The 22,953-nt window shown below is 43.2% G+C and overlaps 1 protein-coding gene across 1 annotated transcript in view; it reads left to right on the forward strand.

The window, feature by feature from the left end:
• Window positions 1-446: 446 nt before the first annotated feature.
• Window positions 447-22,953, forward strand: part of reep5 (receptor accessory protein 5) — a 35,803-nt gene continuing 13,296 nt past the window's right edge. The window contains exons 1-2 of the mRNA XM_055633198.1: window positions 447-657; window positions 1,220-1,313. Coding sequence (XP_055489173.1) covers window positions 540-657; window positions 1,220-1,313 — 212 coding nt within the window. The 5' untranslated portion in view covers window positions 447-539. The remainder of the gene's footprint in view (window positions 658-1,219; window positions 1,314-22,953) is intronic.

Below are 22,953 nucleotides of genomic sequence, written 5' to 3' on the forward strand. Positions count from 1 at the left end.
CTGGTCTGGTTTACAAGAGTGGATACAAAGCAAAGGCTATAAGATCTTTGATACAAAGTGATGGAGTGGCGGGAGCGAGCGAGCGAGCACAGCAGCTGAGAGGCGGGTCTCACGCGCCAGGGAAAGCCGGGGACATTGTGACGTACGCGCTGTGTGACGTCTCGAGACAGACGGCGCGGGGGGGGAGAAATCGCCACCGCCCGCCCCCCCCCCCCCCCCTCGTGGCCCCGCCCCCCCCCTGTGCCCCTCCTCTTGTGGTCCCGCCCCCCCGCGCTCCCCGCCCTCCCTCGTGGCCCCGCCCCCCCCGCGCCCCGCCCCCTCCCCCTCGTGGCCCCGCCCCCCGCCCCCCGCGTGGCCCCATGGCCCCGCCCCCCCCCTCGTGCCCCGCCCTCCCTCGTGGCCCCGCCCCTCCCCCCCCCCCCCCCCGCGTGGCCCCGCCCTCCCCGCCCCGCCCGGGCTTTGCTGCAGACATTCACAGTCGCAGTGTTCCAGAGCAGAGTTGCAACCTGCAAACACCGAGCGGCCTCACACTGTAAATCATGGCAGCCTCCATTATGCAGCGCCTGGATAAATTCCTCAATGAGAAAAACATACTGTCGGATATTCTGGGGAAAATCGAAAGCAAGACGGGGATTAAAAAAACTTACATTGCTTTGGGTGAGTCAGGGCGAGGCGTGCTTGCGCTCATTGCCAACAACTCCATACTGGCAATGGCAGATATCTGTCGTTCATTCTGCGTTGCCACAACATGTCAACTACATGTTACGTAAACTGTTAAATTTGTGGGGGACAAAAAAAACGGTCCGATTCTACTTTAGTTTGAAATACAATGTATCCGTCGGGGAATGTAACTACGTCCACACCGGATTGCATCGCAGGGCGTGTGTGTGAATGTTTCTGTAAACGAATCGACTTGTATCCATATTTTTGGTGTCATCTAACACGGCGAGGTGGCCATTTCAGATTAATACTTTATTAACTGTACGTCAACGTTACCTTCCATCAGCCAACTCGCTGATGTTAAAAAAAATAAACAGTGGAAACATAATTAATATTAAAATAAGATATGGTTGTTACTTTCGGACTGTTACCGGGAAAACTGGATCTGACGGATATGCCGACCTCCGCCTCCGCCCTTTTGCTAAACTGGTTCCCTTTGATATGTGAAGAATAGCCGCGAATGTGCTTTATGTTACAGTATATCTGTTTATTTTAACAGCCTTCATTGCATTGATTTCCACTTACCTTGTGATCGGCTACGCAGCATCTTTAGTTTGCAACTTGATCGGATTCGTTTATCCTGCTTATGTCTCGTAAGTGACAACCACTTTATTCTAATCTAAATCTGTGAAGTTTTTAATCTCTTTTAAACCCGTGGTATTAGCACATTGATCTTTTCGCATACGTTGCTGCTCGTTACTATGAATTAATGATTTCTGGGGTGGAAACGGTCCATATATTAAATATCACAAAAATATGTCTGGTTTGTGGAATAATTCGGCAGAACGTTCAATTTGCATTGTATTTACCAGTTTTCAGTTGATCGTACTGCTGCTTTAAACATATACTTTTTAATAACCAGTGTTTTGCACACACATTAAATTTTATTATCCTAATTTTTACCCTTTTGGAAGGTATTAAATTTTGGTGGCGTACCATTCCACAAGTGTAGTTGTCCATGAGTCTCTTACCTGTGTGGCCATTTATTATACGCAGGTGACATCCACATTGCAGCCATTTAGGTTCCTGAAATGCATTATTACAGAATTCACAAGTTACTACCCAAAATTTGAGATATGGAATAAAATGTACTCCCATGGAATATATAGAAAAGAAGCAAACATTTTTTTTTGCAATGTTTGTCTTTTATTTCAAATCATGTCATGTGTTATGGAAAATTATGATACAACTTATCTTGTAGCAATGCCAACCTCCTGTAACAAACGGGTTGCCTGTACAGCACACAAGCCTTGTCATGATGCAATAGTATAGTCATTATAACCTAAGTCAGTTTTGTCCTTGATTGATGTTAACATCCTGCAATGACCTCGCTTCCCAGTTTGGGATTGCTGGGTTTAATCATAGCCTCACTGTCTATGTCAAATACACCAGAGAGTAGTAATTGATCTTTCTCATTTTAAAGAACCGGCTTTAATGTAATGTGAGAGATTGCACTTAATACTGACCTATTCGGAGAGCTTGAGAAAAAAAAAATAACCATCCAAAAATCTATAGATTATTGTCACAAATGAGAATCGAAAACAGCCTGCACATGATGGAAATCTGAAAAAAAAAACCCCAGAAGATGCAGGGAACACCTAGCTGGTCAGATAGCAGCTGCAGGAAGAGGAACACCATTAACATTTCAAATCGAAAACCTTCCATCCAAACTGGGAAAGAGGTTGTCATATTTTCTGCAGTGGCCAAGCAGCACATAGCGTGTAGTTAATGTGATTGCTTGGAGGTTGGAGAGGCGCAGAGCTGACAGAAGGGTGGCAAGTTTGGTGTTGCTTTAAAACAAAATGATATTAACAACATAAAAGCATTTTTGGCCTCTTAACAGATACTGAAATTACAGAAAGATCAGAGGTGATGCAAAGATCAATGCGGTTGGTTTTTAATCTTGCCTGTGAAGCCACACTGCATTTTCAAAATGTATTGGGTCATGTCATGTGATGGCACTTCTTCATTTTGGAATGAATAGACTCAGATGGAAACTAATGGCTGTCATATGTCTGATAAATGTCATACTGGTTATTTTTTACATGTTTGCTTTTTGTTAAAAAAAAACTAATTTAAGTCTTCTGAAAATCTTTGCAAAATGTTTTTAAAATAATTTAACCTCTAAATTATTATTTTAGAAATTAGTGGAATTCAATTCCACGAAAATTATGCTCTTGTGGACAGCAGTCCAAATGACCATATATTAATAAAAATAGTACATACCAGGTGGCTGTTGTAAGCATAAATTATGTATCTACAATAATTGGTGTGGTTACGTAACGTTGAAGTAGTTTGGAAATATATATTACATAATTCTTTGGCAGCATTAAATATATCAGAAGTACATCCTATCAAATATATTACATTTGTGCATGTGAAAATTGGTAGAAATAATTTATTATAGTTACTAAAATAACTGAAATGAACTTGGAACTGAATGTTCTGGATCATTGGGATCTCTTCTGGGGCAGGGGTGACCTGTACAAAAGGGACGGGTTGCACCTTAACTGGAGGGGGACCAACATCCTAGCGGGCAGGTTTGCTAATGCTACACGGGAGGGTTTAAACTAGAATGGTAGGGGGGTGGGATCTCGTACTGGACAGAGGCATATGAGGGGCTAAATGTTGGTATGGAGGGTGGTGTCGGAAAGTTTAGTGGACAGAATCGGCAGGTGAAAGTCAGAGAGTGAGGAAGGAGGGTTGGTTTAAACTGCACGTATTTCAATGCAAGGGGCCTGACGGATAAGGCAGATGAGCTTAGGGTATAGGTACGAGCGACTGGGCTGTTGTAGCCATGACTGAAGCCTGGTTACGGGAGGGGCAGGACTGGCAGCTCAATGTTCCGGGGTACAGGAGCTTCAGGAGAGACGGTTGAGGGAAAACGAGGAGTGGGGTGCAGGGTTGCATTGTTGGTTAAGGAGGATGTCACATCAGTGACGTTACGGACGGTTCGTCTAGTGAAGCTATATGGATGGAGCTGCGAAACAAGAAAGGGGGTGTACTACACCTGGTTGGGGATGTACTACAGACCCCCGAATAGTCGACGGGAATTAGAAGACCAAAAGTGCCGGGAGATTACAGACAGCTGCAGGTCTAATAAGATTGTTGTCGTAGGGGATTTTAACTTTCCCAAAATAGACTGGGAAAATCATAGCGTGAAGGGTTTAAATGGGGTGCAATTCCTCAAAAGTGACCAGGAGAATTTTCTTAAACAGTATGTGGAGGCTCCCACACATGAGAGGGCAACGCTGGATCTAGTATTGGGAAATTAGGAAGAGCAAGTTAATGAAGTGTGTGTGGAGGAGCCATTTGGGACAGTGACAGTTCGATTAGGTTTAAGATACTTATGGATAGGGACGGAGAGGGTCCACATGTTAAAATGCTCAACTGGGGTAAGGCCAACTTTGACTTGACTTGACTTGACTTGACTTGACTTGACTTGATGAGAGAAGGTCTCGTTCAAGTTGACTGGAGCAGGTTATATCAGGGGAAAAGAACATCGGCATAGTGGGATGTATTTAAAAGTGTGCAGATGAAAGCTCAGGATATGTACGTCCCCGTTACTGAGATATGGCTGCAAGAGGGCCAGGGTTGGGAACTGAATATTCAAGGGTATAACCTCCTATCGAAAAGACAGACAGGTGGGCAGGGTTTGCCCTGTTGGTGAGGAATGAAATTCAGTCCCTTGCAAGGGGTGACATTGAAACAGGAGATGTGGAGTCAGTATGGATAGAACTAAGGAATTGTAAGGGTAAAAATACCCTAATGGGGATAATCTACAGGTCCCAAACAGTAGCCTGGACTTAGGGCGCAAGTTGAATCAGGAGTTAAAATTGGCATGTAGTAAAAGTAATGCTGTGGTTGTTATGGGAGATTTCAACATGCAGGTAGACTAGGAAAATCAGGTTGGTACTGGACCTCAAGAAAGGGACTTTGTAGAGTGCCTTCGTGATGGATTCTTAGAACAGCTTGTATTGGAGCCTACCAGGGAGAAGGCAATTTTGGATTTAGTGTTTTGTAATGAACCGGATTTGATAAAGGACCTCGAGGTTAATGAGCCATTAGGAGGCAGTGACCATAACATGGTCAGGTTTCATCTACAATTGGAGAGAGAGAAGGGTAGATCGGAGGTGTCAGTGTTACAGTTGAATAAAGGAACTATGGGGCCATGAGGGAGGAGCTGGCCAAAGTTGACTGGAAAGATCCACTAGCAGGGATGACAGAGGAACAAAAATGGCAGGTGTTTCTAGGAATAATACAGAAGGTGCAGGATCAGTTCATTCCTAGGAGGAAGAAATATTCCAAGGGGAGAAAGGGACGACCATGACTGACAAGGGACATCAGGAACAGTATAAAAATTAAAGCGAAGTACAATGTAGCAAAGATGAGAGGGAAGCAAGAGGATTGGGTAATGTTTAAAGAACAACAGAAGATAACTAAAAAGACAATACAGGAGAAAAGATGAGGTACGAAGGTAAGCTAGCCAAGAATATAAAGCAGGATAGTAAAAGCTTCTTTAGGTATGTGAAGAGGAAAAAAATAGTTAAGACCAAAGTTGGACCCTTGAAGACTGAAAAAAGTGAATTTATTATGGGGAACAAGGAAATGGCAGATGATTTGAACAGGTACTTTGGATCTGTCTTCACTAAGGAGGACACAAACAATCTTCCTGATATAGTAGTGGCCAGAGGATCTGGGGTGATAGAGGAACTGAAGGAAATCCGCATTAGGCAGGAAATGGTGTTGTATGATAGACTGATGGGACTGAAGGCTGATAAATCCCCAGGGCCTGATGGTCTGCATCCCAAGGTACTTAAGGAAGTGGCTCTAGAAATCGTGGATGCATTGGTGATAATTTTCCAATGTTCTATAGTCTCAGGATCTGTTCCTGTGGATTGGAGGGTAGCTAATGTTATCCCACTTATTAAGAAAGGCGGGAGAGAGAAAACAGGGAATTATAGACCAGTTAGCTTGACATCGGTGGTGGGGAAGATGCTGGAGTCAATTATAAAAGATGAGATAGCCGAACACTTGGATAGCAGTAACAGGATCGGTCCGAGTCAGCATGGATTTACGAAGGGGAAATCATGCTTGACTAATCTTATGGAATTTTTTGAAGATGTAACTAGGAAAATGGACAAGGGAGAGCGTGTGACTTGGACAGGTTGGGGGAGTGGGCAGATGCATGGCAGATGAAGTTTAATGCGGATAAATGTGAGGTTATCCACTTTTGTAGCAAAAAGAGGATGTCTGATTACTACCGTCAAGTTGGGAAAAGGGGAAGTACAACGGGATCTGGGGGTCCTTGTACATCAGTCTATGAAAGTAAGCATGCAGGTACAGCAGGCAGTGAAGAAAGCGAATGGCATGTTGGCCTTTATAACAAGAAGAATCGAATATAGGAGCAAAGAGGTCCTTCTGCAGTTGTACAGAGCCCTAGTGAGACCACACCTGGAGGATTGTGTGCAGTTTTGGTCCCCTAATTTGAGGAAGGACATTCTTGCTATTGAGGGAGTGCAGCGTAGGTTTACAAGGTTAATTCCCGGGATGGCGGGACTGTCATACGCTGAGAGAATGGAGCAGCTGGGCTTGTATACTCTGGAGTTTAGAAGGATGAGAGGGAATCTTATTGAAACATATAAGATTGTTAAGGGCTTGGACACACTAGAGGCAGGAAACATATTCCCGATGTTGGGGGAGTCCAGACCAGGGGCCACAGTTTAAGAATAAAGAGTAAGCCATTTGGAATGGAGCCAAGGAAACATTTTTTCTCACAGAGAGTGGTGAGTCTGTGAAATTCTCTGCCTCAGAGGGCGGTGGAGGCAGATTCTCTGGATGCTTTGAAGAGAGAGCTAGATAGGGCTCTTAAAAATAACAGTCAGGGGATATTGGGAGAAGGCAGGAACGGGGTACTGATTGGGGATGATCAGCCATGATCACATTGAATGGTGGTGCTGGCTCGAAGGGCCGAATGGCCTACTCCTGCACCTATTGTTTATTGTCTGAGGTGATGAAGGTTGTAAAATTAAAGCTTGGTAAATGAAAATATTTTCACATCTTCTGGTAGAAATTTTCCTTATGATTTCAAAAATTCACTCTATAAATTAGGTGAATTATTTCACGAGATATTTACTAAAATGTATCACCAAACAGACATTTTAAAAAAATATAAAGGCTGCCCAGCAGCTGACCTCACAATGCCTCCCCCCTCACTCTCTCCTCCCCCCCCCTCTCTCTCCCCCCCCCCTCTCTCTCCCCCCCCCCCCTCTCTCTCTCCCCCCCCCTCTCTCTCTCCCCCCCCTCTCTCGCTCCACTCCTCACGCTGACCCCGCTCTCTCTCTCCCCCCCCTCTCTCTCTTCCCCCCCCCCTCTCTCTCTTCCCCCCCCCTCTCTCTCTCTCTCTCTCTCTCTCTCTCCCCCCCCCCCTCTCCCCTCTCTTCCTCTCTCCCCCCCCTCTCTCTCCCCCCCCCCCCTCTCTCTCTCCCCCCCCCCCCCCCCCTCTCTCTCCCCCCCCTCTCTCATGGATACTTGGCTCTCGTTACTCCACTTCCCTGAACAAAGAATGACATGGTATTTTATACTGTACTTTTGCCAGCTAAGCACATTGAAAAGACGTTAGCCATGGTCAGAGGTACAGTCAATACAAATTACCACCGGATGCCTGAGTGTCTCTTGTTAATCATCAGTCGCATCAAAGGCATCGTTTTTTTGGCACGGCAGTCGCATTTCAAAATCATCAGTCACTACACACCTCAAAGGCATTGGACATTGTCTCAATACCCCTTACTGGAAATAGTCTGAGCTTCTCTCTCTCATCAATTGGTAGATGCATTTCAAAGTCATCGGTCATTGTCTCAATGCACAGCAACCTGGGGCAAGCCTGGGCTTCTCTCTCTCTCTCTTATCAATCTACTGGAGAAAGCCTGCTTGAGATGAAATATAAGTTACAATAGTCCAGGATTCCATTATATATCTTTTTTTATATTTTTAACAGCATTTAACCTTATGAGGGGGGGTGGAGACGGGGACGGGGAGGTGGGAGAGGAAGGGCCCTCCCTCTCCGCCTGCCCCCCCCCCCCCCCCCTCCCTCTTCCCCCCTCCCTCCCCCCCCTCTCCCCCCCCCCCTCCCCCCTCCCCTCCCTCTCTCCCCCCCCCCCCCCCCCTCCTCTATTGTACTGGGCTATTGTAGCTGGGACATAGTAGGCCAGTGTGGGTAAGTTGGACTGAGGGGCCTGTTTCCTCACTGAATCACTCTATGACTCAATGGAGAATGGCATTTTGATTTCGTTTCACCCTTTCAGTAGCGGAACATTTGATGAGGTGAGCTAATTTGGTCATGTTTAAAAATCAAAATGTCCAGTCCAGTTCATTTTTTGAGCAAAATAAGAAATTAGTGTTTGGGAGCTTTTGCTACCGATTTTTCTTTTTGCCCTTTGCTACTGAGGTTTTCCTTTTTTTTTTGCTCTGACCATTGTTCATACATCTACTTGGAGCCTCCTTCACAGCAGATTACTTGACTTTCATATGATGTTGATCAAGGTCACTTCATGGTCTAGCAGGAAAATTAACAGTTTGCTTGTCTATATTTTTAGCTGTTTGTCTGCTGGGTCGCATAACCAAAATTATGTGTACCATGTCCAAATTTGAGACAAACAGAGAACTTGGAATTTATATTTTCTCTCTAGATAATAATGGAACATGTTAGGGTATAGATTTGATGGTGTGACAGTGATTCTTAACCTCTGGGCCATTTGCGGCCCTTTCATCATTGTTATTGTGATGTCCTTTTAAGCCAGACTTATTTTAACAATTAATATTATTTTAATTTGCTCCATGTCAAATGTCTAGCATATACATAATCTCTACATTTAAAACATATGACAGGATATGGTTTATTACTGTCACATGTTCATGCCATACACAAGTACACCAAGAGTCAAGGGAGACATGAGTTTTTTAATTCTCATATGTCCCAGATAGAAGAATGAAATTCTTATTTGCTGCAGCACAACAGAATATGTAAACATAGTACACTGTAAACAATATGATAAACGAGAGAGAGAAAAAAGTTCAGTGTGTGTGTATATATACACATACTGACAAGTACACACATACTCACACACACACACACAGATATATATATTTACATACACATACACGCATACTCAAAAAACAAACAATAGTAGTGCAATAATAATAATAATAATAATTTGTTGTAGTTCAGAGCTTATTTGAGGTTGTAGTGTTTAAGAGCCTGATGGCTGTAGGGAAGAAACTGTTCCTGAACCTGGACGTTACAGTTTTCAGGCTCGTGTACCTTCTTCCCGATGGCAATGGTGAAATGAGTGTGTGGCCAGGATGGTGTGGGTCTCTGATGATGTTGGCTGCCTTTTTGAGGCAACGACTCCGATAAATCCATTCGATGATGGGGAGGTCAGAGCCGGCGATGGACTGGGCAGTGTTCACAACTTTTTGTAGTCTTTTCTGCTCCTGGACGTTCAAGTTGCCGAACCAGGCCATGATGCAACCAGACAATATGCTCTCCATTGTACATCTGTAGCAGTTCAAGAGAATCCTCTTTGACATACAGGATCTCCTTATTCTTCTCAGCAAGGCAAGAGAGGAAATAAACAGTGCAGAATATGGTATTACAGCTATAGGAGAACATGCAGAAAAATAGTAGTACGCGGACTGCAATGAGGTAGTTTGCAAGATTGGGGATACATCCCTAGCGTGAGATGATGTTCAAGAGTCTGATAACAGCGTGGAGGGTGTTATTGAATCTGATAGTGTGTGCTTTTGTCCAACAGAAGAGGCTAGAGGAGAGAATGACTGGGGTGTGAGTGGTTGGTTATGTTGGCTGCTTTCCTGAAGCAGCATTAAATTTAGATGGAGTTGAGTGGAGGAGTTAGTTTATATGATAATCTGGGCTGCGATCATCTGTGTTTATTTACATTTCTGTTACAAGGCACATTTTAATTGATTGATGGGAAGTAACTTGGGTGTGGCCCATGTCACACGATGAGAGCTGCAAAAGTAACCTTACTAGGCAAATAGGTTGCGTCATACAGTAAGGACATGGATATTATGTTTTTTGTATGGGTTATCTTTTTCTTGGTTTTGGTTATTATTTGGCTATCCATATACATTGTAGAGTATTTGCATTCTAATTTGGTGCATACCTGATTTTTTAAATTCCAGGCTACTTACATATTAGCAGTTAAGACCTGAAATACTGCCTGTTTTATCTTCTTCCCTATTTCGAGGAGACGCGGTCTATCTAATCTTAGCATTTACTGTTCCCTCAGCTAACTCGGCACAATTCAAGATAAAACTTGGCTTCTTGCAGGTCTAATTGCATTTATGCCATTTAACTGGATATATTTTATCCTCTGAGCCATTGGGTCAATTCATTTTTGTATAATTTAGTTCAAAATTAAATTTCATAGAATCATAAAAATTGTTGTGGAACAGATAACATCTGTTTGACCTGTTGAATATTTTCTAGTTTGCAAGAAAGCAATCCTGCCAGTCCTACCTAGCTTTGCAACTTAAATTTATGTGGGTGATTATCCAATTCCTTTTCAATATATTAATTAAATCTGCTTTTACCGCCCTTGGAGGTAGCAGCATTTGGATCATAACTACTCCACGACATTTGGCAATTTGTACCATTTGGCTAAAACTATAAATCTCTTCCCTGGACCTTGAGCCATCTACTAATTAGTTTATAATTAGTTTATATATGCAGCATGGAAACAGGCCTTCAGCCCACCTAGTCCACTCGGATCACCTGTTCACACTAGTTCTATATTATGCCACTTTTTCATTCTGCTCCCTATACCAAAGGGACAGTTTGCAGCAGCCAATGAACCTATAAACCCACAAGCATTTGGAATGCGGGACGAGACCAATGCATTCGGGGAAACCCACGTATTCACAGGGTGAAACATGCAAACTTCACATAGACAGCACCCGAGGTCTAGATTGAACCCAGGTATCTGGCGCTTTGAGGCAGTAAGTGACGTTAGTTTATTGTCACATGTAATGAGGTACGGTGAAAAGCTTTTGTTGCGTGCTAACCAATCTGGAAAGACAATTCATGATTACAATCGAGCCAGCTCTACCAGCTGTGCCATTGTGCTGCCTTTTAATGAGGAATATTTCCTACTGTCTAAACAATGACTTCCTACAACTCTATAAACCTTATTTTATACTGGAAGTTCAAACAACTTTACCTTCAGCTAGTAGCTAAAACCCCTCATCCCTAGAACCTTTCAAGTAAATCTTTTCTGCATTTACACCTTTACCAAAATTGTCGAATAAAATTGTATACAGTAGTCTAATTAAGAGCTATGGGGTAATTAGTTGTGGCAATTTTGGCATCACATAAGTCCCTGTGGTACAGGATATACACACCTGCTGAAAATACAGAACTTCAGATATTATTACATTATGGTAAGACATTAGCAGGAACTAGATATTAACATAGTTGCCGTGGCATATGAAAATGCAAATTTTAATGGTAAAGAGGAACCTTTCCAACTTTTGAATTTAATTGTTAACATCTGCATCTTTGTCTATAGCAGAAAGAAGAAAAATATGTATATTCCCACATGCTCCATGGTTGGACATGTCATGGAACATTTGTAAATATTGAAATATCTGGCATGTAATAGGGTGTTTAATATGTTGCCTGTTCATCTGCTGTAGAATGGGTTGTAATTCTAGTTTGACAGTTGGAAAGAGTGACTAAAATGAACAATTAGCAGTTTCCTTGTGGTTTACATCTTCAGAGTACTGACTACACCCAGGTTGCCACCAAGGTTAAGAGCCTATCCACCCTGTGCCATTAATGACTTGAAGTATTTCACGACTACTGGATTGATGGCAGTTCAAACAGCCACATGAGTGCACTGGATACTTATTTCTACTCATTCATATATAGTGCTTATATCTGATACTGTTGCTATTCCATGAAGTGGATTATCTTTCAAGTGCTGAAGTTAATCAGTGGATGTATGCAGCTGTATGTAGATTAGTTACTCAAAATAGACATTCATACCATATGTTCCCATTCTCTTCCCTGCGCCCCTTTTCTCCCCTTCCCCCTACCACAGCCCCATCTATCTATATTCCTTTCTCTGGTTTCACAATTTGCACAATCTTCTATCCTTTTGGTTCTGGCCTTTGTCCAACCACCTGCCAGTCTTGACCCAAAACGTCACCTATCCATGTTCTCCAGAGATGCGCCTTTGTGTCTTATTTTGTTAACAAGCGTCCGCAGTTCCTTGTGTCTCCTTATCTATAAAGATCCTCTGACAATTGGGATAGACTTATTTGTTGCCTGCAAATTGATATATGACTGCAGTTACACTTTTGTACAGATAGTTTGAGAGTTTTTATTGATGAGTATTTTACTTACCAAAATGAGTGTCACAATAGACAATAGGTGCAGGAGTAGGCCATTTGGCCCTTCGAGCCAGCACCGCCATTCAATGTGATCATGGCTGATCATCCCCAATCAGTAGCCCGTTCCTGCCTTCTCCCCATATCCCCTGACTCCGCTATCTTTAAGAGCCCTATCTAGCTCCCTCTTGAAAGTATCCAGAGAACCTGCCTCCACCTGAGTCTGAGGCAGAGAATTCCACAGACTCACAACTCTCTGTGTGGAAAAAGTGTTTCCTCACCTCAGTTCTAAATGGCTTACCTCTTATTCTTGAACTGTGGCCCCTGGTTCTGGACTCCCCCAACATCGGGAACATGTTTCCTGCCTCTAGCATGTCCAAACCCTTAATAATCTTATATGATTCAATGAGACCCACTCCTTCCAAATTCCAGAGTATACAAGCCCAGCCGCTCCATTCTTCAACATATGACAGTCCCGCCATTCCGGGGTAATTAACCTTGTAAACCTACGCTGCACTCCCTCAATAGCAAGAATGTCCTTCCTCAAATTAGGGGACCAAAACTGCACACAATACTCCAGGTGTGGTCTCACTAGGGCTCTGTACAACTGCAGAAGGATCTCTTTGCTCTTATACTCAACTCCTCTTGTTATGAAGGCCAACATGCCATTCACTTTCTTCACTGCCTGCTGTACCTGCATGCAAAGAGAAATGCAGCACAGAAATATTCCCGTAAACCACCCATCTATGGCAATGGTATAGATGGGTCATGCTGACTGTTAAGCTCCATCCACAATAATGCCATTTTTCAGCACTTGACCCATGGCCTCCGATCGGTGCCTTGGCAATTTAAGTATTGTGTCTCAATCCTTCAGCACAATGACTTCAACAAAGTACACCTTTCTGGTTTAGGTATCCATTGAGTTTTCTTGAACATCCACTCGGTTGGATATGTTCAGTTCCAACAGCACACAAAGTCTGACTTTATTATGAGGGGAATTGATAGGATGAATGCACAGAGTAATTTTCCCTGGGTAGGGGAATCAAGAACCAGAGGACATGGGTTTAAGGTGAGAACCTGAGGGGTAACCTTTTCACTTAGAGGATGGTGGGTAAATGGAATGACCTTTCAGAGGAGGTAGGTGAGGCAGGTACTGTAACAACACTTTAACATGTACATGGATTGGAAAGACAATACAATACAATAATACTTTATTAGCCAAGTATGTTTTGCAACATACGAGGAATTTCATTTGCCAAATCAGTCATACAAATAAAAAGCAACGTAACACATTAAATACATTTTAACATAAACATCCACCACAGTGACTCCTCCACATTCCTCACTGTGATGGAAGGCGATTAAAAAGGAAGATCTCTTCCCATCTTTGTTCTCCCGCGGTCGGGGGCCTTAAGCCTTCCGTTGACGGGACGATCTTGGCTCCCGTAGCCGGTGGCGTTTGGGCCCTCCGCGTTGGAGCGATCAAGCTCCCGCATTGGGGGGGGGGGGGGGGGGGGGGTTGTCAACTCCCCGTGCCGAATGATATGAACCAAATGTGGGCAAATGGGATTACCTTGGATAGGGTATCTTGGTCAGCATGGACAAGTTGGGCTGAATGGCCTGTTTCTGTACTCGATGACTTCATCCCACAGAGAAAAAGAAACACTTAAAGAAAACGCATACCCTTCATAAGATTTGACACTTCTTGGTCATCAATTCTAAACTATTTGTTTTGAATTCTACCTAAGCAATGTAATTGCAATAAATTAATTGTTTCATTGATGTGTAATGTTTCAAATTTTATTGAATTCATATATTTAAAAATCAGTGAATCTTGTTGACCTGAATCTCCGTAATCCTCGGCCCTACATTTGTACGGTCAAATAAATGTAGGACTCTGGGATTAATTAAATGCCGACACACCTTCCTCCCTATGCTCCATCATTGAATATCAGAAACATTGAAAAACTGGAATAGACTCGGGTGTTCACAGGAAACAAAGCTCCACCTCCAGTTGGCTAGTTCTGGGGAAAGTACCGTAACAATGTGCACCAGAAATGGACTTGCCACTAGGGCCTCGCCATCTGGTTACCAGGTGTGAGGTTGGTTCACCACGTCCAGCAAAGGTGAGTGTGGGCAGGTGGACAGTGTAGGTAGCTGTGTCAGTAGGTGAAAAGTCCAAATTTTCCAAATTTTAATGGCAATATAAAATAAAATACATCTGAAGATCAGGAAATAAGGACTTTTAACTGAGTGTTTAAAAAAAAATGTGGTTTGATAATCGAGGGTAAATTTTTGATTAAAGACAATCACGTGTGTTTCACTGTGGAACATTTCACAAGGATCCCATATAATGGGGGTGGGGAAAATTCTGGAATTATGTTCTTATAAGGAGTAACAACATGGGAAGAGAAAATGTAGCTGGAGATCAGGGAAGGCTGGAATTGTGGGAATCTGAGAGGAATTGATGGGGGGGAATATTATGCTGGTGGGTTGATCCTAGTTTAGGGATTGGGGGATGAAAATCTGGATATTAAGTGGCTTGGGTTTAACTAACGGAATCAAGGTATATGCGGAAAAAGCAGGAACAGGGTACTGATTTGTGGATGATCAGCCATGTTCATATTAACCATATAACCATATAACAATTACAGTACGGAAACAGGCCATCTCGCCCCTTCTAGTCCGTGCCGAACACATATTCTCCCCTAGTCCCATATACCTGCGCTCAGACCATAACCTTCCATTCCCTTCCCGTCCATATAACTATCCAATATTAAATGGTGGCACTGGCTCGAAGGGCCGAATGGCCTACTCCTGTACCTATTTTCTATGTTGAACCAAGTTGGCTACTTTAGTGCTTATTGAGAAAGAGCTATGTGGCAGATTAAGGAAGTTAATGAATCTGAAGACAATGTTAGGCAATGGAGAAGGGGGGGGAATGAAAAAATATAAAACTACTGTATACTTGTCGGCTTTGGTTCTACTCAAAACCACTCTACCTCACTTGGCTGTAAATATAGCAGTGTTTTCAAATCCATACAGGCCCTTTATTTTGTATCTACCCACCCAAAGTTCTGCCTCACCATTTTCAAAATCAACAATTTTTTACTTTGATCCATATTTTGATATTTTAGCACTGTTAATGAGTGACAAAGGATAGGTGGCTAGAAATTTGTACATATTCCAAAAACCCAAGTCACTTAAAAACAGATGCAAAATTTGAGGGTGGCAACTGTATGTACATCTTTTTTGTCCCCCAGTATAAACTCACCCCTACCCATTCCCCCACCAAAATACAACAGTGTTAGAAATCGTGCAACAGACAGAACCAATTTTCATGCTCGCCTGGCTGGACATCGGCAATTTTTATTTGCTTACAGTATATACAGGTTTTCACACCCCTGTTTATTTGAAATTGTGCTATTTTAAGAGTCACCACTCAAGCCATTCTTTGTCCTGAGTGGGGTCTATACAACCTTAAGTGTCGACGCATTATGCCATGGAAATCGTGATCACAGTCACTTTCAGCATCCTGGGCTCGGGATCAGACTGGCAGTTCTGCGATACCACATCTCATTTGGCTACTCTCACTGCATTGTTAGGAATGTCATGCAGACTCCGTGACAAAGAACTGCACTATTCTCCACCAACTTGTCCAAGTCCCGTTGACCCTCATAGGTGGCTTCTCCCATCATTGTAGCATCTATTCATTCAGGAGTAGTACCTCTCTTTGAATTACTTGACTTGCTGCTTACCCTTTAAGAGCCAACTGCAAAGATTGCTGAGAACTGTCAGAATTTGCAACATATCATTAGGTAAATAATACTAATGACAGTACCAGACGAAATAGATAAACTATTTCTGCAAAAAGACCCAGAATCAAGAGTTCCACCGTTTCATTTTGAATTGTGACTTTCCTCTTTAAGAGCTGACTAAAGATTTCTGAGAACAGCAATTTTCAACATATTAGGAAATATTTTACTGAAACTGGCAATTTGTGCAATGCTGTTCCGTGAAATTCAGCAAAGCTACTTCATACGCCTGGCAAGAGGTGTTCTCGCTTTTTGTGTAACTTTAAAAACAACTTCAAGGCGTTTCACAATGCTGGTTTTGATGCCAAAATTAGGGTGGAGCAATTACTGCACTTTCAGAATTAATTTAGTACTTTGCACAGTGAAATCATGAGTGACATGTTTATCCTTTATAATAGTATTAACGACTTGGCCAATAGGTAGTTAAAGCATTTCTGCAAATAGACCCAGAATCACCATATTGAATGCCCGAGGGTTCCACAATTTTATTACTTTAATTTGATCTCCGTTCAAAAAATAGGACACGAGGTAATAAAAACTATAACAAAATTTCAGTTTTTTCATGAAAGGTTTTTTTAAACAATTTTTGACCAAGTAGAAAACAAAGAAGCAGACCTGCTAACAATCTTAATGTGCCCATCATATGTCTTGTCTCACCGTATACATCATAATAAATTTGTTGCAGACATTTTAAAAGCTACAAATGTCTCTTTCATCCAGAATGAAGATAATTGGGTAATTCCCTTGTCATTCAATCTAGGCGTTAAACTGTTATACAATGACTTAAGATTGATTCAATGCATATAATTTACATGCAACTATCTTCCATTTTGTGCACTTTTTAACAGAAATTTGGCCTGTCTTTTGAGTACATTTTGAGTAAATTACTGTCATTTATGTTCCAATCATATTTGAAAGATTTAATTTTCATAATGAATTGACTTTGATGTGTCAGACAGTGTGATAATGTATATCATCACCGCCTACACTCATTAACTGATAACGTTGAATGGAATAATGAGGGCTGCCTGAAATAATTCCGTGCACTTTCCTTTAGGCCTTTGGAAATGTCAAACAAGTTGAGGTGTGATGCAATCTGCTAATGAAAGGTTGATAAGTTGTATCTTTAAGTCTTTTACAGCTTATCTCAATGTTTATTATTCCTGAAGCATTCTAATTTGAACTGCATAATATGTGCATCCAAAAATTGAATTCAGAAAACACGTCAACCCTGACTCTAGTACGGTGGAAATTCAAATCTTTCTGCAATTAGAGGATCTTTGTTAAACAAAGTTCCTCTAATTGCAGAAAGATTGGAATTTTCAAAGCTACAACACCTTATTTTCTGCTTGACAGTCAATTATCCTGAGTTATTATCTTTCTTCGTGTATTAGATACCTAAATCATCATAGTGTATTTTGTGACCGTTCTTTAAACACATTTTCATAATTTTAATCTATTCATAAACTACTCCAATATAGACAGGATGGAAAATTGATTTCAATATTGGATGTTGGGGGTGAAAATATTTTGTCAGAAGAAAAAATTGCCAAGACCCATTTTGTTACATTAAAGGATGAGAAATTGTTTCTTACTGCAGTGATATGTATACCAGACATAAATAAGGTGGTTTCTGATAGTTCAATTTGGGAAAGTTGTTATTATGGTCTGGAAATCACTGCTAACAAAGGGTGGTTCGAGGAACAGCTTCTTCCTGGCGGCTGTCACTCTACTCAACAACGTACCTCGGTGACTGCCAATCACCACCCCCCCCGGACACTTATTATTATTTATTCAAATCATTTGCTATGCCGCTCTTCCAGTGAGATGCTAAATGCATTTCGTTGTCTCTGTACTGTACACTGTACACTGACAATGACAATTAAATTTGAATCTGAATCTGAATCTGGTTTTCTGATATCACAACTTTTTCTCAGGATGTATTTTATGTGTAGGAAAGAACTTCAGATGTTGGTTTTAATCGAAGACAAACACAAAATGCTGGAGTAACTCAGCGGGACAGGCAGCATCTCTGGAGAGAATGGGTGACGTTTCGGGTCAAGACCCTTCTTTAGACTGATGTCGGGGGAGGGGGCGGGACAGAGATAGAATGTGGTCGGAGACAGTCAAACTGGTGGGAGAACTGGGGAGGGGGTGGAGAGAGAGGGAAAGCAAGGGCTATTTTAAGCTAGAGAAGTCAATGTTCATACCGCTGGGGTGAAAGCTACCCAAGGAAAATATGAGATGCTGTTCCTCCAATTTACGCTGGGCCTCACAGTGGCAATGGAGGAGGCCCAGGACAGAAAGGCCAGATTGGGAATGGGAGAGGAGTTAAAGTGCTGAGCCACCAGGAGATCAGGTAGGTTAAGGCAGACTGAGCGGAGGTGTTCAGCGAAACGATCGCCGAGCCTGCGCTTGGTCTCGCCGATATACAGGAGTTGACACCTGGAACAGCGGGTACTGTAGATGAGGTTGGAGGAGGTGCAAGTGAATGTCTGCCTCACCTGGAAAGACTGTTGGGGTCCTTGGATGGTCGAGCGCGAGGTAAAGGGACAGGTGTTGCATCTCCTGTGGTTGCAGGGGAAGGTATCTGGGGAGGGGGTGGTTTGGGTGGGAAGGGACGAGTTGATCAGGGATTTGCATAGGGAACGGTCTCTGAGGAAGCACAAAGGGGTGGAGACGGGAAGATGTGGCCAGTAGTGGGATCCCGTTGGAGGTGGCGAAAATGTTGGAGGATTATATGCTGTATGCGACGGCTGATGGCATGGAAGGTGAGGACAACGGGGACTCGGTCCTTGTTACGAATTGGGGGAGGGGGAGCAAAGGCAGAGCTGCATAATATCGAGGAGACCCTAGTGAGAGCCTCACCTATAATGGAAGAGGAGAACCCCCGTTTCCTAAAGAATGAGGACCTCTCCGATGACCTGGTATGGAAAACCTCATCCTGGATGCAGATGCTCGTAGACAGAAGAATTGGAATTAGGGGATAGAGTCTTTACAGGAAGCAGGGTGTAGTCTAGATAGCTATGGGAATCAGTGGGTTTATAATAGATGTCGGTCAATAGTCTGTCTCCTGTGATGGGGACGGTGAGATCCAGAAACGGTAGAGATATGTCGGAGATGGTCCAAGTGAATTTGAGTGCAGGATGGAAATTAGTTCCAAAGTTGATGAAGTCAGTGAGTTCTGCACGGGTGCAGGAGGCAGCACCAATGCAATTGTCAATGTAGCAGAGGTAGAGTTTGGGGATAGGGCCAGTGTACGCCTAGAACAGTTATTGGTCGACGTACCCTACAAAGAGGCAGGCCTAGCTGGGGTCTAGGCAAGTGCCCATAGCTGCGCCTTGGATTCGGAGGAAGTAGGAGGAGTCGAGGAGACGTTGTTGAGGCTAAGGACTAGCGCTGCTAGGCGGGGGAGAGTATTAGTAGACGGAATTTGACTGGTTCTACGGTCGAGGAAGAAATGGAATGCTTTAAGACCTTCCTGATGGGGGATGGAGGTGTAGAGTGACTGGATATCCATGGTAAAGATGAGGGAGTGGGAGCCTGGAAAACGGAAGTCATTGAAGAGACGAAGAGCGTGTGAGGTGTCTTGGACATAGATAGGAAGGGATTGGACCAGGGGGGATAGGATGGAATGTGGAAATTAATTTGGTGGGACATGAACAAGCAGAAACAATGTGTCTGCCAGGACAGTTCTGTTTATGGATTTTGGGGCGAAGATAAAATCGGGCCGTGCGGGGCCAGAAAACAATAAGGTTTGAGCCGGAAGGAATGAAATCATAAATGGTGTGTGATATTAAGTTCTGGTGCTCGTCTGTTGGGTCATGGTCCAAGGATAGGTAGGAGGAGGTATCTGAGAGTTGTCACCTGGCCTCAGCCTGGTAGAAGTCAGCGCGCCAGACTACCACGGCACCTCCCTTGTCGGCGGGTTTGATTATCAAGTTGTGGTTGCTGCAGAGTCGGGGGGGGGGGGGGGGAAGAGGTTAGAGTAACTAAGGGGAGTGGAAAAGTTGAGGCAGTTGATTCCCGCCGGCAGTTACTTGTTTTGACTTGCAAATGTTTGTTAATTTAAATTTGTAATTCTGTGTTATCTTTCCACTGTTTGGGGACCCCTTGACCATGTTGGCAAATTCATCTGTCAAATTTGCAAACATGGACCTTAATAATTAGAACTAGAATTGCCACTTGTACAGTGAAAAGCTTTTTTTTGCATGCTATTTAATCAGGTATTCAATACTATACATAAACACAGTCGGGTCAAACTCAAGTACAATAGAGGAAAGTGCAAGATACAGCATGCTGAATCTAGTTCTCAACATTGTAGTGTGTCAGTTCCATAGACACGGTCTAATGTCCGCAATGAGAAGAAGTGAGATGCATAGTACTGAGCTTATGGAAGGACCGAAGGAAATGGAGCTATGCGCAGTCAGAGAAGTGATTGTATGATGATAGCTAAAAGTGCACATAATCGCAGGTCTGAAATCAGATTAAATAACCATAGTAGAGTGATTGTCCATCTGATGATAGTTTTTTTTTTTTTTTTTTTCCCCTTAGTCCCACCTGCCTGCCCCCATACCATAACCCTCCATTCCCTTCTCATCCATATGCCTTTCCAATTTATTTTTAAATGAACCAGTGCCTCCACCACTACTGCCAACACCGCTCTCTGCGTAAAGAAGCCCCCTCAGTACCCCTAAACTTCTGTCCCTTACCCTCTTGTATGAAGCCCTACTCAAAGGATTGTCCACATGAAGCCCTATGGGATTTGGTTTTGTGCATTGAGGTACAGTGAAATGCTTTTGTTTGCTCTAGTCAAAGACAAGATTTTACATGAATACAATCAAGCTGTCTACAGTGCACAGATAAAAGATAAAAGATACAACATTTAGTGCAAGATAAAGTCCGATTAAAGATAGCTCAAAGGTCCCCAATGAGGTAGATGGAAGGTCAGGGCCATACTCTAGCTGATGAGAGGACTGTTCATTTGCTTGATCTGCAGACCCCTTGGATCAAATAATTGTTTGGTTCATTTACTTATTTAGGTGTGCATGGATATTAGGAAAATGCTTTATAGGTATGAAGATGAAAGGTTACATTGTTCTTTGAGAGGGGAGGACGGAGAGCAGTTAGTTCCAATAACCAGGGATGAAAAACTAATGGATTAGTTTGAAATTAATCCTGCCCACATGTCTTTATTTATTCTTGCATCTTGGATAAATTATCATTTCTTACAGTTTCTCCAGAAACTCATCAGGAGGCATGTTCACTGAATCAATCCAACCAAACAGCAAGAGAGGGAGGGAGCAGCCTTCTTATTAATGTCACAGCTCCTCTTAAGTAGTTTAGCATTTTATTACTAAGCACGTCTAAAGGTCTTACAATGTTCATTTCCTCAAAATGTAACACTTTGATTTCCTTTCAGGATGTGGTTTTTTGCATGGTCTAGAGAGGCCGGTGGTGTTCTCATTGGAGCTGAAAAGAAATTTAGCCTAGAACCTAAATAGAATGAAGGAGAACCTTGTTGGTTCTTTGTGATAAAGAACCAACAATTTTTATACTGTCAGGTGTACCATGATACACTGAATAGCTTTGTTTGCATGCTATTCAATCAACTCAAACTGTGCACGAGTACAATCAAGCCATACATGCATACAACGGGTAGAGAAAAGGGAACAATACCAGAGTGCAGAATATAGTGTTGGAGCATTACTCTACAGTTACAGAGAAAAGGTCTGGTTGGTTGGAAGATCAGAACTGCACTCTAGTTTTGTGGGGGAACCATTCAATAGTCTGATAACAATGGGGGGGGAAAGCAACTGTTCCTGAATCAAGTGTTCCCTGTGGTACTCGTAATAGAGGAACAGTCTATTGCAGTCTTTAAAAGAGGGGAATTTGCGGGGCACTGGAGAGGGGGTCTGGATGGATCTATGTGGTCATTAGGAGAAAACCATTAGATCCATGCCACGCCCAGCATAACAATCCTATCAATGCCATCCTCCTATTTCCTTCGACTGAACACACTACTCTCTGCAGAGCCTTCTTGTCCTGGGCAGAGCAGTTTCCAAACCAGATCGAGATGTTACCAGACAGGATGCTTTCTACAGCCCCAGCATAGAAGCACTGAAGGATCCTCAGAGACACTCTGAATTTCCTCAGCTGCCTGAGGAGGTAAAGGCACTGCCTTGCCTTACTCACCAGTGCAGCAGTGTGTGTTGTCCATGTCAGATCCTCTGTGATGTGGACTCCCAGGTATTTAAAGCAGCTCACCCTATCCACAATAGTCCCAAATTTCTCAAGTAGCGTGTACGTCCACGGATGTTGAGCCCTTCTAAAGTCCACAATCAGCTCCTTAGTTTTTGTGACATTCAAGAGGAGGCAGTTGTTCTGACACCAGAGTGCCAGATCAGCCACCTCCTCCCGGTAAGCCTTCTCATTGTAATCGGAGATCAGGCCCACCACCACTGTGTCATCAGCAAACTTGGTGATGGAGTTGTGTGTACAGGGAGTGTATACAGGTAGTGCAGGTAGGGGCTGAGAATGCAACCCTGGGGGGATCCTGTGTTCCGGGTGAGGGTGGTCAATGTATGTCTCCCCATCTTGACCACCTGGGGCCTGGCGGTGAGAAAGTCCAGGACCCAGGCACACAGGGGAGTTTTCAGCCCCAGTTCCAGCAACTTCTCGGCAAGTCTGGTGGGGACTATGGTGTTGAAAACGGAACTGAAATGAGTGAACAGAATCCTCACATAGCCTCACAAGGTGAGAGAGAGCGGTGTGCAGAACCTGGGAGACCGCATCATCCGTGGATCTGTTCGGACGGTAGGCGAATTGCAGCGGGTCCAGGGTGCAAGGGAGTAAGGAGCAGATATAGTTCTTGATCAGCCTCTCGAAGCATTTCATGACTACCGAGGTGAGGGCCACCGGTCAGTAGTCATTCAAGCAAGCTGGAGAGGCATTCTTTGGCACTGGTGCAATGGTGGATCTTTTGAAGCAGGCTTCAAAAGATTAT

The sequence above is a fragment of the Leucoraja erinacea genome, chromosome 3, assembly GCF_028641065.1.
Source record: "Leucoraja erinacea ecotype New England chromosome 3, Leri_hhj_1, whole genome shotgun sequence".
Taxonomy (NCBI): Eukaryota; Metazoa; Chordata; class Chondrichthyes; order Rajiformes; family Rajidae; genus Leucoraja; species Leucoraja erinaceus.